At 46.1% G+C, this 13,267-nt stretch overlaps 1 protein-coding gene across 1 annotated transcript; it reads left to right on the top strand.

The window, feature by feature from the left end:
- Positions 1-543: 543 nt before the first annotated feature.
- On the top strand, positions 544-11,347 carry LOC126471326 (uncharacterized). The gene is made up of 2 exons (XM_050099449.1): positions 544-609; positions 10,364-11,347. Exons 1-2 carry the CDS (start codon positions 544-546, stop codon positions 11,345-11,347), a joined length of 1,050 nt encoding a protein of 349 aa, XP_049955406.1.
- Positions 11,348-13,267: the final 1,920 nt, after the last annotated feature.

Raw genomic sequence — 13,267 nt, 5'->3', positions numbered from 1 at the left:
CCGCCATCTTGCAGATGAGCAGTAGAGAGTGCATTTGCCACTAGTTTCAAGTAGTATTGCGAAAGTTTTTCCCAGCAGTGTAACACCAGTTGTTGGACACTTTGTATAGCACTATGCATATAGTTGTGTAATTAGGACCGATCTTTGCTTCAGCTTCCCAACCAAAATGAAGTACACTAATCCAACCTCCTCTCCTGCGTCTGGGCAGTTTCCACTTGTTTGGGGGGGAGGGGGGGGAGGAGGGTGTGCATTTGGGCTTTCCGTCCAAAACGACTAGGGTTTGAGTCCTAAAAAGGGCACTGGCATTTTTAATTTCCTGTCAATTCTCAGAGTGGGCGGTGGGGTGGGAAGTCAGCACAGTCCTGGAACGAGGAAATTACCACCAAATTTCGAAATACCCGCCCGTAGGGTAGGTTGGGGAAGAGGGGACCCAGGTGCTGGCTGAGGAAAACATGAAGTCATCTGGGGGTGGGGGTGTAAGGGTACGTTAGAGATGAATTAATTTGCATATCAGTTTGCTATGAGAATGGCGCTCAAGCCATCATGACCCTACTAATAACACCAACTGGTGTGACAGATTGTTTTCCACTTCCACCATGTGTCCAGATGGTATTGATTGCTACGATTTTGAAGGGAGTGTTCCTACATAATTTGAACTCACTGAAGATGTATTTTGAACACGAGGAATGCAATATACTTAAGATTAATGAAGTGAAAATATTTCGAGACGGAGATTACTGCCAGCAGAAGATATCCATTCTTTAATTAGTCTTAATTCTGACTTAGCGCTATTCCAAATACTTGGTATACCTTTCACCATGTCTACCTTGTTGGTGGTATTGCGCTACCAGTAAGCAGCTAGCAATGTGTCTATCAGAGGACGAAAGGAGTTGGGAAAACTATGTAGGCAAAAAGATTAGCACCTTTCACTTCTTGTAGAACGTTAACAAGAGTTGTTTTTCCCCTAGCGTGTAGCAATCATTTAAGAAATAAATATCGCCTTATATCGGTTCTGTTCTCTTACAGCAGTTGGTTTCTTAAATTCTGTGGGTATTATTCTGTCTGCGAAGGCTATTGCCATCAGAAACATGGGAGACAATTGCTCTTGTAACTATTAAAACCGAAGTATCCGCTACAGTAGAGGAAGTAATATACTGTAAGGTAAGATCGTAATTCCTACTAACTTCAAGCAATTACCGGCAGTCCTGGCTTGTGGCCATTCTGCTCAAGAAAATTCATAGAGCAGTGGACAAACACTAACAGCTGATTAATGAAAACCAAGACACTAGTTCAAAAACTAAGCTGAAAACCGATAAAATTTACTGACGAATAATTAGCTACGTAACTCCCTTGATAACTGAATTCAGTTACAGCACGAACTACCCACATTACGAGACTACTAACAAATCCCAACCAAATTGTTTTATCGTAAGCACAATTTACAGCAGCGTGTGTTCCCACATCAGACTGCAAGTTATGGAACCTGAGAAATTTTCAACAACATTCTAGACAGTTTGATGTAGGACAATTTTCCTGAGTGGATTTGGCTATCAGCCAATCATCATAAAAGGAAGAATAAGAGAAAAATAGTAAAGAAATAAAGAACCCTGGCCCCAAACGCTTCTCCCACTATGATGAAAACCAGTAATTCCTGTGCCTTTTACTCAGCTTCCCACCAATTTACCGAACAAAGCTATAACAAAATTTCAGTAAAAAAATCCTGCCGTTCACGTGTTGGTCTGAGTGGGAAAAACCGTTACATGTGAGTGAGCCCCGAGCCAGATTTGAAAACCAACGCTCCCACCCTTCTAAAATAGAAACTGAGAAAGCTATACTGATGCTATGACTGCAGTAACTCCCAGTTAGCACAACATTCATACATCACAAAGCTAATCATGATTAGGTTACGACCAATGGCGGTTCGTGAGTATACATTCTGGGTGTTCACTAACTTTTTTACATTCAGATAAATTTGAGAGAGAGAAATTAATAGCATCTGCTTTATAACCATTACGCTTACCATGCGTCACTTATCTGATAGAAGAAAATGGTGTGTGGAATTTGTTTTAATTACAGTTTAGGGTAATAACGACGTAATGAGTAATGTTTCCCAACTGTTTCACATTTTTGTTTAAGTGGGAGTTTCCGTGCTTTCCATTTTTTGGCCAATTGTACAAAGTCCCTGACAGGCGTATTAGTTCACAAATTTACTCCCCGGCTGAAAAATCAGATATTCTTACAATGCATCCACACAACTTGCGCTAACTGTACACTTCCTTGTATGTCCGCTTGTAGTCACGCTTATTTGATTTCGTCACTCTCAAACTATCTGTTTTCGGAGGCCCTAGTTCCTTTGCGGCTAACTTTTCCCGGTAATTTACTTTTCAGTTCCCAGAATGAGATTTTCACTCTGCAGCAGGTTGTGCACTGATACGAATCTTCCTGGCAGATTATAGCTGTGTGCGACACGAAGTTGGGACCTTTGCCTTTTGTAGCAAATGCTCTACCGACGGAGCTACCCAAACGAGAAACTCAAGTAGTAATGTCTACCGGCATAGTCTAATGTAATACAAATGAGGTGGTAAGATCCTTTATAGCCTAAATCACAACTCTGTCGATCCCACATTTAAGTGACTTTCTCAGAAACCGGTGATACAGCTTTATCGTAATTTATACGAAGTAGGCCTACAGCACAGATAAACCTGACTCATCATAAGAGCAACAGATTTGAGAAGCGTGAATAAATGCTAAATCTCAATCGACGACTATTTGTTTTAGGCCCTTATGATTCTCAGCGGCCCAAATAGACTGGCGTATGACAAAATTCAGAACTTAATATGCTATTACTCATTCAGATAACCACAAAATATGTTTACTGTAATTACAACTGTCACCTATACTGACATATCTAATTTTAGTATTGCGAGTGAATTAGCGTATCTGAGCTGTGTGCTATCGTGTAGCAGGATTTACGCCGAGCTAACGGAGATAGTCTGCCACAGTGCGCTGCTGACACTGATGTGAACGTCTAGTTCAGTGGTGAGGGCTAGCTGTGCACATCGTGAACAGTGCACGTTGTTTAAATCTATATATTTGGCCCGTAAGGCAATTCCGTCAAGCGAGTTGCACGTGTCCAAAAGCTCTTGAAAACGCGTACAATAGAATGTGATCTCTCTACCCTGATGCCAACTTTCACGGAGTCTAGGAGCAGTAGCGCGGTACATTTAAGTGCAGTAACTTTCAGAGTGCAGCATCTATGTTACGTTTAACGGCATTCGAAGAAAAATAACCAATAAATCCTCAAGGTTTCGGAAGTTAGGGTGTGCGCATGGTCTTGTGCTTTTACACAGCAGCCGCCACTGTTTACAGTGGAGGGTAATATAGGATGCTGATGGTTCGCCACACAGTCGTCATCTCAGACATTATTTGATACGCAAAGTGCTGAAAAGCGAAGATGATGTCCAATCTCCACTGGTCGGGGGAGAAAATTTAGATGGACTAGCCCACTCAAGATATCTTTTAAGTAAACTGCAACGTACGATCTTTTCAACTGCTCACCATTGCCCAGGGTGCGATGTTGTAATAGTAGCCTGAGCATATGTATTACGACTTCCTGTCCCAGAATTTACCTTTTCAACGGAAAGAACATCCTTCAGAAACGAGATCTACATGCAAGATTAACGCTAACTGGAGATGACCCCTCCCAGCAAGTACCCGTGCACTCCCAAAATTAGTGACAATCAATGCAAAAATATAATAAGATGTCTCAAGACGATGAACCCAAGGTTTCACATTACTGAAATCAAGGTTTACATAATAGGTAACTACAGTGCATTACCCAATAGATCACAATGCATAAGAAACTAGTAATCGAAATGACTATGGTAGAGAAACTCTGCACTAACGTCACAATCTCTGGCCGAAGTTGTGTTAACAAATGAATTCCCTTACTTCCCATGGATAACGACGTTTGACTAAATAGCATTCAGAATTTGACTGAACTGACAAAGTGGTTTAGCAATAGTTGTCATCTCGTCTCAAAACTTGTGTAAATAAGCTCTCCACAGACAGCGAACTAAGAGTCTACTTTCCCCTAACTGCAAAGCTTTAAGTATTCGTACCAAAACTCTCAGCCGTCTGCCAGAAATGGTGCTGCAGCAAACAATTTGTGTGTCCACAATGCCAGCAGCTACCCTCGCAGGCCAGGCATGTGTATCTGCATTCCTTTGTGCTCCGCGCCCGTCTTCCACCCGACTCCACTATGTGCTCCTCAGCCTTGCGTCTCCATCAGTATCGTGGGTGGTCCGCCACTGAGCTGGCAGCTCTATGGTTACTTCTCATAAACCCGACAGCCAATCCAAATGTGTTTCACCTGCTTCAGGAGCAAACACGTCTTGCTGGCATGCGTAACGTAACAGTCTGGCGCCGCTTTTTCATGGGAGTCGGTGTTGCGCCCACGTCGCCATGGCGTCAAATGCCATCAGCCACACCATTTCCTCCCTGGGCAATGCGCTGCACTGGCTCACGAAAGCTCTACCACCCCTGACATGATTGCCTACTTTCACATGCTCGCAGCCCGAGGAGTGCGGCGCCAGTGTTCAAGCGAGAGGCGAACCTATTTTGTGGCTTGCCCCTAGGCACAGACGACGCTCCAAAAACCTGCCTGTCCCTCTGCCTTTTGTGGCAGGCCACCGACCGTAAGACTTACAGCCAGCTTCAGAGCAGACAAATTATTCTCAGCCAGAAAATTAACTTTTAAAAATCTGCTGCTTAATGTTTCACAGTTAAAGCCTTAAGATGCGTTATTACCCTTCCATAAGGACTTACTGATTAATAACGGCATAAAATAAATAGCTCAAATGAAGTCTGAAGTGAAATGGAAGCTGTCAAAGAACCAGCATCCTTCAGCCATCTGCTGGGCTAGGTGAATAATGTTAATTAGAAATAATATTTTTATGAAGATGGTCGAGACAGATGTCTCACCAGTACTGGAAGTCCAAAAGCAATTAGATTCTTATTTGGACAGTGTCTGTTCCATGGTACAAACACACGGGATGAGGGGACACCCATTTGTTGAAAACAACTCATTTAAATTATCCATGCACTACTGTAGCTGCAGTTTAATCTTAACTGTGTAGGGCATTGAGCAATTTAGCCTACTGCACAGTTACCAATTTTATTCTGCCAAGGAAATTAGGATACAGACGCATTCACATGTTGACTTCATGATAATGTCATGTTGCCTGTTATTTAAATGAAATCTATGAGGCATTGATACATGCACACTAAGTTACAATATTTCTAGGTTAAGCATAAGGAAACATTACTTCAATTATGAAAGTGAAATTATCTGCGGAAGTAATTTAATTCAAACACAAAACATTTACATAGTTCCTCCATTAAAAAAGCTTAATTCATGGAAGGGGGTATAAATCAACTTAACTACATCAGAAAAATTACAGGACATTACTTCCAATTTACATTTCTAAAAGCATGCACAGTTAAATTTTGTTGTAGATATTAAAATTTTATAATCAATGTACACAGTGCAAGACAAATTTAAAACGTAACTAAAATTTAGATCACATTGATACAAGAAAACATACACGAGGTTTCAGCTGTAAAATTTAGAAATTGCAGCCAAGCTTTAAATTTTATTGTTTCACATGTCACAGTCATATCTTCTTTGGCTTCAATGGGCTGTTTTCAGGAGTCCAGTCCTGTTCGCTGCAGCAGTCTGAACATGAGCATGAAGTGTCACTGTCAGAAACAAATAGACAAATTCAGTAGACCCACCACTAACAATGTTATTTTGCATGATAATGAGAAATTTTGTCATTCATACAATACATAAGAACTGCGTAGCACAAAATGGAAAAACTAATTAGGATTTTGTAAATTCTTCAGTCTCTGCGTCGTATCACTATGATTAAATTAAGATGATAAACCGCAGCGACTAGATACAATAGGCACATTCTGAAGGAATAAAAAAACATTTAAATCTAATATCGAAATAAGTTCCTGCTAAGAACGTTATCATAGAACTTTCATATACTGCTTAATTATTTCGTCAATAAAGTGCTTTGGTCCAAATGAGTTTACCTTTCATCAGTACCAGTGTCATAGTCACTCCAAGTGCTACAGCTATCAGAATGGCTTTCGCTGTCACTGCAACAGTCACAGTCACAGTCGCTGTCGGACCAACAACTGTCCTCTGAACAAGTTGAACAGCTATCACTGTGCGAAGAACCTAAAAAATTATCAACAGTAAAATTTGAGTTAAGAACTTTTTACTGATTGTTTTTCTGTGCGCTATTCTGGGACTATTTTACGGTTTTCAATACTTCTCCAAGCAAGCTGGGAAAGAAAAACAGTTTCTTTAAATTCAAAAAATTCACAATACCGCTTTCTATGTTAAAGTAATGAAGATAATGTACAAATTTAAATGTGCTGCTGTAAACGAAGCGCATTAATGTTCTGTGAGATGATGGTATTAGTTTACGCGAGTTGTGCAGTACGTATTCCTCCTACAGATTTCTTCGTGTATCTGGTATCTGTATCTGCGAGGACAGTGGGCAGATCTCCAGCGAGACCAAGGACTGCCCTATGGTCAGTATACAGGACATATATAGCCACAATATGCTGAACTGACAGCGGCACGCCACAAACTTCACAGAAACGTGGATCCTCCCCCTGGAGGAGGAAGCTATGTGCGAAAGGGCTATCCTAGATGTGCAGTCTGGTAAGCAAAACCTCCTTCCAGCGGCGAGGCTGACACGAAGTCCTCCAAGCTTTTGTGGTCGGTTTGAGTGACCGCACTTTGTTGTCCGACACCTGAAACCAGTCAGTCTCCCATTGACGCATGATACATCTGTCAGAAAATGAGATAATGAAGTGCAACGGGATGGGACATTGATGGACAGCACCATCCCAACATGCTTCCTTGGCAGCTTTATCAGCCATGTCGTTCCCATGTATCCAACGTGGCCAGGTACCCAGCAAAAATCACCTTGCCACGGCGTTGGAGCCGCTGCAAGCAGTCCTAGTTGAGCTGAATCAGCGGGTACATTTGGTGAAGCGCTTGCAGTGCACTAAGAGTCTGAACAGACAAGAGAACTCGTACGGTGATGCCTGTGAACCCTCTCCAGTGCCATTGTAATGCCATATAACTCCGCATCATAATTTGTAAATTGTTCTGGAAGACGCACTTTAGAAACCGTATCAGGGAAAACCACAGAACCGAGAGCATTCCCCTGCTGGGATCCATCTGTATAAGTAACGATAAAACTATGGTACATACTTAAAACAGACGAAAACAAATTTGTAAAAACCGTATCTGGAGTACAATTTTTCGGTTACTGCGTCAAGCTGAAAAGCACTTTGGGCTTCGGAAGACATCAAGGCGGCAGTGCATATCATCCCTGGGTGTGTATTTTCACGTCCGAGAGATCCAGATCCTTGAGGCAGGCCGAGCACATATACCAAATGGCTGGGTTGTTTGGGGGCCGATTCCTGAATAGTCGTTCGAAGACGGGTTGGATCACTGAACTAAATGCCAACGACTGGGGTGACTGAGATTTTCAGCGCCTGTCGAGCCAAAAGTATACGTCGCCGAATCCAGAGTGGTGCTTCACCAACCTCTGCACACAGACTCTGAACTGGGCTGGTCCGAAAGGCTCCAGTCGATATCCGAATGCCCGCATGATGGAGAGCATTCAACATCCGGAAGTAGCAAGGATGGGCCAATCCATAGACTACGTTACCATAGTCTAAGCATGATCGAACAAATGCCCTATAAAAACGTAGAAGGCGGGAACTGTCAGGTCCCCATGTTTTTCCGCCAAGGCATTTCAAAATGTTCAACAATCGGAACCCCTTTGTTCGTACGTCTTTCAGGTGTGGGAGACATGTTAATTTCGAGTCAAATAATAAACCCAAAAAGCGCACTGTCTTGAAAAGTAAAATACGGTCCCCCATTGTAAGCTCTGGTTGGTTAAAACTCCCACGAGCACGATTAAAATTGGCACACACTGTCTTCTCAGGTGAGAACCGAAAACCAGTTGTCTGGGCAAAGGTTTCCAGCCTCCTAATGGTCAGTTGTAGCTGCGTCGTCGTCGTCGTCGTCGTCGTCGTCGTCGTCGTCGTCGTCGTCGTATCAGAGGAAGAATAGAAGTTTGCGAAGTCATCCACAAACAGAGCATTTGATAGGGCTCCTGACTGCAGAGGAAATGCCATTGATAGCGATGGCAAACAATTTAAGACTGACACTGCCCAAGGGCACCCCATTCTCCTGAATATAGCAGTCATATGGCATCGCCAATGCGATAACGAAAACTCCTGTCCCCGAGAAAGGATTTGATCATAAGCAGCAGGCGTCCACAAAGTTCCCATTCATGAAGCTGGCCAAGGATGTTTTACATCCAAGTAATGTCATATGCTTTTTCGAGGTCAAAAAACAAACTAAATGGTTTCGGCGTAAGAAGAACTCTTACCGCCGTCTCCAGTAGAATTAAGTTGTCAAGAGTGGAATGGTACCTGAAACCACACTGGGAGCGGCTCAGGTAACCTCTATTAGAGCAACCAGACGGGGAAGTGGTTGGCCATGCGTTCGAGAGTCTTACCCATAGAACTAGTAATTTTTTTTTTGTAGGGTTTAAGGGCGCTCAACTGCTGAGGTCATTAGCGCCCAGTCACTAGTGTTAGAGCACATGGAATCTGCTAAAACTCAAGGGGATGGGGGGACATCAGAAGGACCTGACAAAGATGCAGAGAAAATAAGTAAAAAGGTTAAATGTCTTTGGACAAGCCAGTTAAAGTTATAAAACGCAGAATACGAGCAGCTGCTCGAGCGTCATCAGCTAAAACATCCGGTAAAGTAGATGGCAGGGACAGGATAACACGTAATTGACTAAAACGGGGACACGACACTAAAACATGGCGCACTGTTAATGCCTGACCACAAGGGCACTGCGGGGCTGGGTCACCGGAGAGCAGGTAGCGGTGGCTAAACCGGCAATGCCCAATCCGCAACCTGGTCAGAATGACCTCCTCGCGCCGAGATGGTCGGGAGGATGTTGTCCAAGCAGTTGGGAGCGGTTTTACTGCCTGGAGCTTGTTTCCTTGGAGGGATGACCAAGCATCCCACCACAACGACACAAGCCTCTTACATACATACCCACGAACGTCAGATGACGAGACACAATGGGAGGCTGGCCGAGGCAGGAGGACTGCAGCCTTGGCTGCAGCATCCGCAGCCTCATTCCCAGGCACTCCTACATGTCCGGGAACCCACAGAAAGCTGACAGAACCACCAGTATCAGCGAAAGAATGGAGGGACTGCTGTATCCGTTGAATCAAGGGATGGACCGCATAGGGAGCTCCAAGGCTCTGAAGAGCCCTGAGTGAGTCGGAGCAGAGTACATATGATGAATGGCGGTGGCGGCGGGCATACTGAACGGCCTGATGGAGAGCAAAAAGTTCGGCCGTAAAGCTGGAACATTGGTCGAGGAGCCAGTATTTAAAGATGGCGGCCCCGACGACAAAGGCACAGCCGACACCATTGTCAGTTTTGGAGCCATCGGTGTAAATAAAGGTGTGACCGGCAAGTCGAGCACGAAGTTCGACAAACCGTGAGCAACACACTGCAGCCGGAGTACCCTCCTTCGGGAGTGTGCTGAGGTCGAGATAAATAGGAACCGGAGCCTGGAGCCAAGGTGGTGTCGGGCTCTCACCCTCTCTGAAGGTGGTAGGGAGGGCAAAATCCAATTGTCGAAGCAGGCAACAGAAGCGGAGACAGAGGAAAAATCCTTTCCGTCCTCAGATCTAGAAACGACGAGGAACTGTGGGGCAGGCGGTAGTAATTTTGTCACTGATGGCTGGTCAGGTTTCCGTTTTTGGGCAGAAGTCGAGACAGATGGAGTGAAATCCATTGCGGAGGAATCCCCATGATTGCCAGCGTCTCCGATGGCGCGCTCGTTCCTTGTGGGGACCCTCTCAGAGGGCACTCCCGCCTTAGGTGAATGTTTACACCTCAGGTCACACCTCCCGAGAACCAGACGGAGGGACCAATCGGCATGGTCAGAAGGTATCAGCTCAGGCAATCACCCCTCCCCGGGCCTGGCCTTTACCAGGGGGTACGCGCGTGCCTTACATGTCTACCCAGGGCGGGGAATTACGCGTTACCCCGTCACCGGCTACGCATGCGAACGCGTGGTCGGCCTTCAGGCACGCACAGGGAGGAAGGAAGAAGAGGAGGAGGAGAGAGAGGGAGAGAGGACAAACTGTCTCAGACGCTGAGGCGGAGACCAGAGAAGGCAAGGAGAAGAAGGCAATGAGAAGGCAATGAGAAGAAGGCAAGGAGAAGAAGGCAAGGAGAAGAAGGCAAGGAGAAGAAGGCAAGGAGAAGAAGGCAAGGAGAAGAAGGCAAGGAGAAGAAGGCAAGGAGAAGAAGGCAAGGAGAAGAAGGCAAGGAGAAGAAGGCAAGGAGAAGAAGGCAAGGAGAAGAAGGCAAGGAGAAGAAGGCAAGGAGAAGAAGGCAAGGAGAAGAAGGCAAGGAGAAGAAGGCAAGGAGAAGAAGGCAAGGAGAAGAAGGCAAGGAGAAGAAGGCAAGGAGAAGAAGGCAAGGAGAAGAAGGCAAGGAGAAGAAGGCAAGGAGAAGAAGGCAAGGAGAAGAAGGCAAGGAGAAGAAGGCAAGGAGAAGAAGGCAAGGAGAAGAAGGCAAGGAGAAGAAGGCAAGGAGAAGAAGGCAAGGAGAAGAAGGCAAGGAGAAGAAGGCAAGGAGAAGAAGGCAAGGAGAAGAAGGCAAGGAGAAGAAGGCAAGGAGAAGAAGGCAAGGAGAAGAAGGCAAGGAGAAGAAGGCAAGGAGAAGAAGGCAAGGAGAAGAAGGCAAGGAGAAGAAGGCAAGGAGAAGAAGGCAAGGAGAAGAAGGCAAGGAGAAGAAGGCAAGGAGAAGAAGGCAAGGAGAAGAAGGCAAGGAGAAGAAGGCAAGGAGAAGAAGGCAAGGAGAAGAAGGCAAGGAGAAGAAGGCAAGGAGAAGAAGGCAAGGAGAAGAAGGCAAGGAGAAGAAGGCAAGGAGAAGAAGGCAAGGAGAAGAAGGCAAGGAGAAGAAGGCAAGGAGAAGAAGGCAAGGAGAAGAAGGCAAGGAGAAGAAGGCAAGGAGAAGAAGGCAAGGAGAAGAAGGCAAGGAGAAGAAGGCAAGGAGAAGAAGGCAAGGAGAAGAAGGCAAGGAGAAGAAGGCAAGGAGAAGAAGGCAAGGAGAAGAAGGCAAGGAGAAGAAGGCAAGGAGAAGAAGGCAAGGAGAAGAAGGCAAGGAGAAGAAGGCAAGGAGAAGAAGGCAAGGAAAGAGTAAGGAAGACAGTGAGGTGGAAAAGAGCAAAGAAAGGAACCAACCAAAGGAAGGAAGAAACGAGAAGTGAAAAAGCAAAATTACAGCAAATAGAGGTCGTGGAACCATCCGTCTCCGGACGCAGGCGCTAACGACCCCCTTGAGGGGGTGGGACTCCTTTTAGTCGCCTCTTACGACAGGCAGGAATACCTCGGGCCTATTCTAATCCCCGGACCCGCAGGGGGGTCCATGAGTATAGGCTGTCTAGACAACGCTGAAGGCAGCGTTCCAGGAGGCACGATCTCTGGGCACTGCAGTTGATCGCGAAGTCATCGACAAAGAGAGAGCCTGAGAAATTAGGTGGAATGCAATCCATAATTGGATTGATCGCAATGGCAAAAAGGGCTACGCTCAAGACGGAGCCCTGAGGCACTCCGTTATCCTGGAGGAAGACGTCGGACAATACGGAACCCACACGTACCCTAAACTTTCGATCCGTTAAAAAGGAATCGAAAAAAAGGGGCAGGCGACCGCGTAGGCCCCACCTGTGCATAGTGCGGAGGATACCTCCTCTCCAACAGGTATCATAAGCCTTCTCCGAATCAAAGAACATGGCTATCATTTGGCGCCTTCGCGAAAAGTTGTACATGATGAATGTCGACAAGGTCACAAGGTGGTCAACAGCGGAGCGGCGGCGACGAAACCCGCATTGGACATTGGTAAGTAGCCGTCGAGATTCAAGAATCCAAACTAACCGAGCATGAACCATGCGCTCCATCACCTTACAGACGCAGCTTGTAAGAGAAATGGGGCGATAACTAGAAGGAAGTTTTCTATCCTTCCCGGGTTTGGGTATAGGAACCGACGGCGTCATGCCAACACATGGGGACCTGACCCTCGGTCCAGGCGCGATTGTAGGTACGAAGAAGGAAGCTTTTGCCTGCTGGAGAAAGGTGTGCCAGCATCTGAAAGTGAATGGCATCTGGCCCCGGAGCAGAGGACCGGGACAGTGCAAGCGCACGTTCGAGTTCCCGCATAGTAAAGGGGGCATTATAAGTTTCCAGATTCACCGAGTGGAAGGAAGGTCGCCGAGCCTCTTCTGCCTCTTTCCTGGGAAGGAAGGCAGGGTGGTAATGGGCGGAGCTTGAAACCTCCGCGAAAAACCGGCCGAAGGCGTTGGAGACAGCCACAGGATCAACAAGGACCTCATTACCTGAGGTCAGGCCAGGTACCGAGGAGTGGGCCTTAATGCCTGACAGCCAGTGCAGGCCACTCCATACGACAGAAGAGGGAGTAAAACTGTTTAAGGTGCTGGTGAAAGAGGCCCAACAAGCTTTTTTGCTGTCTTTGATGACTCTACGGCATTGCACTCAGAGTCGTTTGTATCCAATACAATTCGCGAATGTAGGATGGCGGCGAAAGGTGCGTAAAGCACGTCGTCGAGCACGGATAGCGTCTCTACAAGCCTCGTTCTACCAGGGGACGGAAACGTGACGTGAAGAAGAGGTAGTACGAGGAATGGAATGTTCGGCAGCATTCATGATAACAGCCGTGAGGTATGTGACCTGACAGTCACAACTTAGAAAATCGTGGTACGGAAAGGTCGCCAGGGAGGAGTAAAGTCCCCAGTCAGCTTTCGGTATGTTCCAGCTCGAAGGACGTGGGGATGCGGTGTGGTGCAGGAGACGAACGACACAGGGGAAGTGGTCGCTCGAATAGGTGTCAGAAAGGACATACCACTCGAACCGACGGGCAAGAGTAGTAGAACAGATCGAGAGGTCCAAGTGGGAGTAAGTATGAGGAGTCCGAGAGGAAAGTCGGGGCGCCAGTATTGAGGCAGACAAGATTGAAATGGTTGAAGACATCCGCCAAGAGTGAGCCCCTTTGACAGGATGCAGGAGAGCCCCAAAGGGGATGATGGGCATTGAAGTCGCCAAACAATAA

This window comes from Schistocerca serialis, chromosome 3 (genome assembly GCF_023864345.2).
Source record: "Schistocerca serialis cubense isolate TAMUIC-IGC-003099 chromosome 3, iqSchSeri2.2, whole genome shotgun sequence".
Classification (NCBI taxonomy): Eukaryota; Metazoa; Arthropoda; class Insecta; order Orthoptera; family Acrididae; genus Schistocerca; species Schistocerca serialis.
This window is presented reverse-complemented; position numbering and strand designations above follow the sequence as displayed.

What these genes read in the sequence shown, in the direction of transcription:
- LOC126471326 (XM_050099449.1), top strand. Translation starts at nt 544, where the DNA reads ATGACCCTACTAATAACACCAACTGGTGTGACAGATTGTTTTCCACTT. An exon ending in TTCCACCATGTGTCCAGATG is followed by an intron (nt 610 to 10,363) that starts GTATTGATTGCT and finishes GGCAAGGAGAAG; the next exon opens with AAGGCAAGGAGAAGAAGGCA.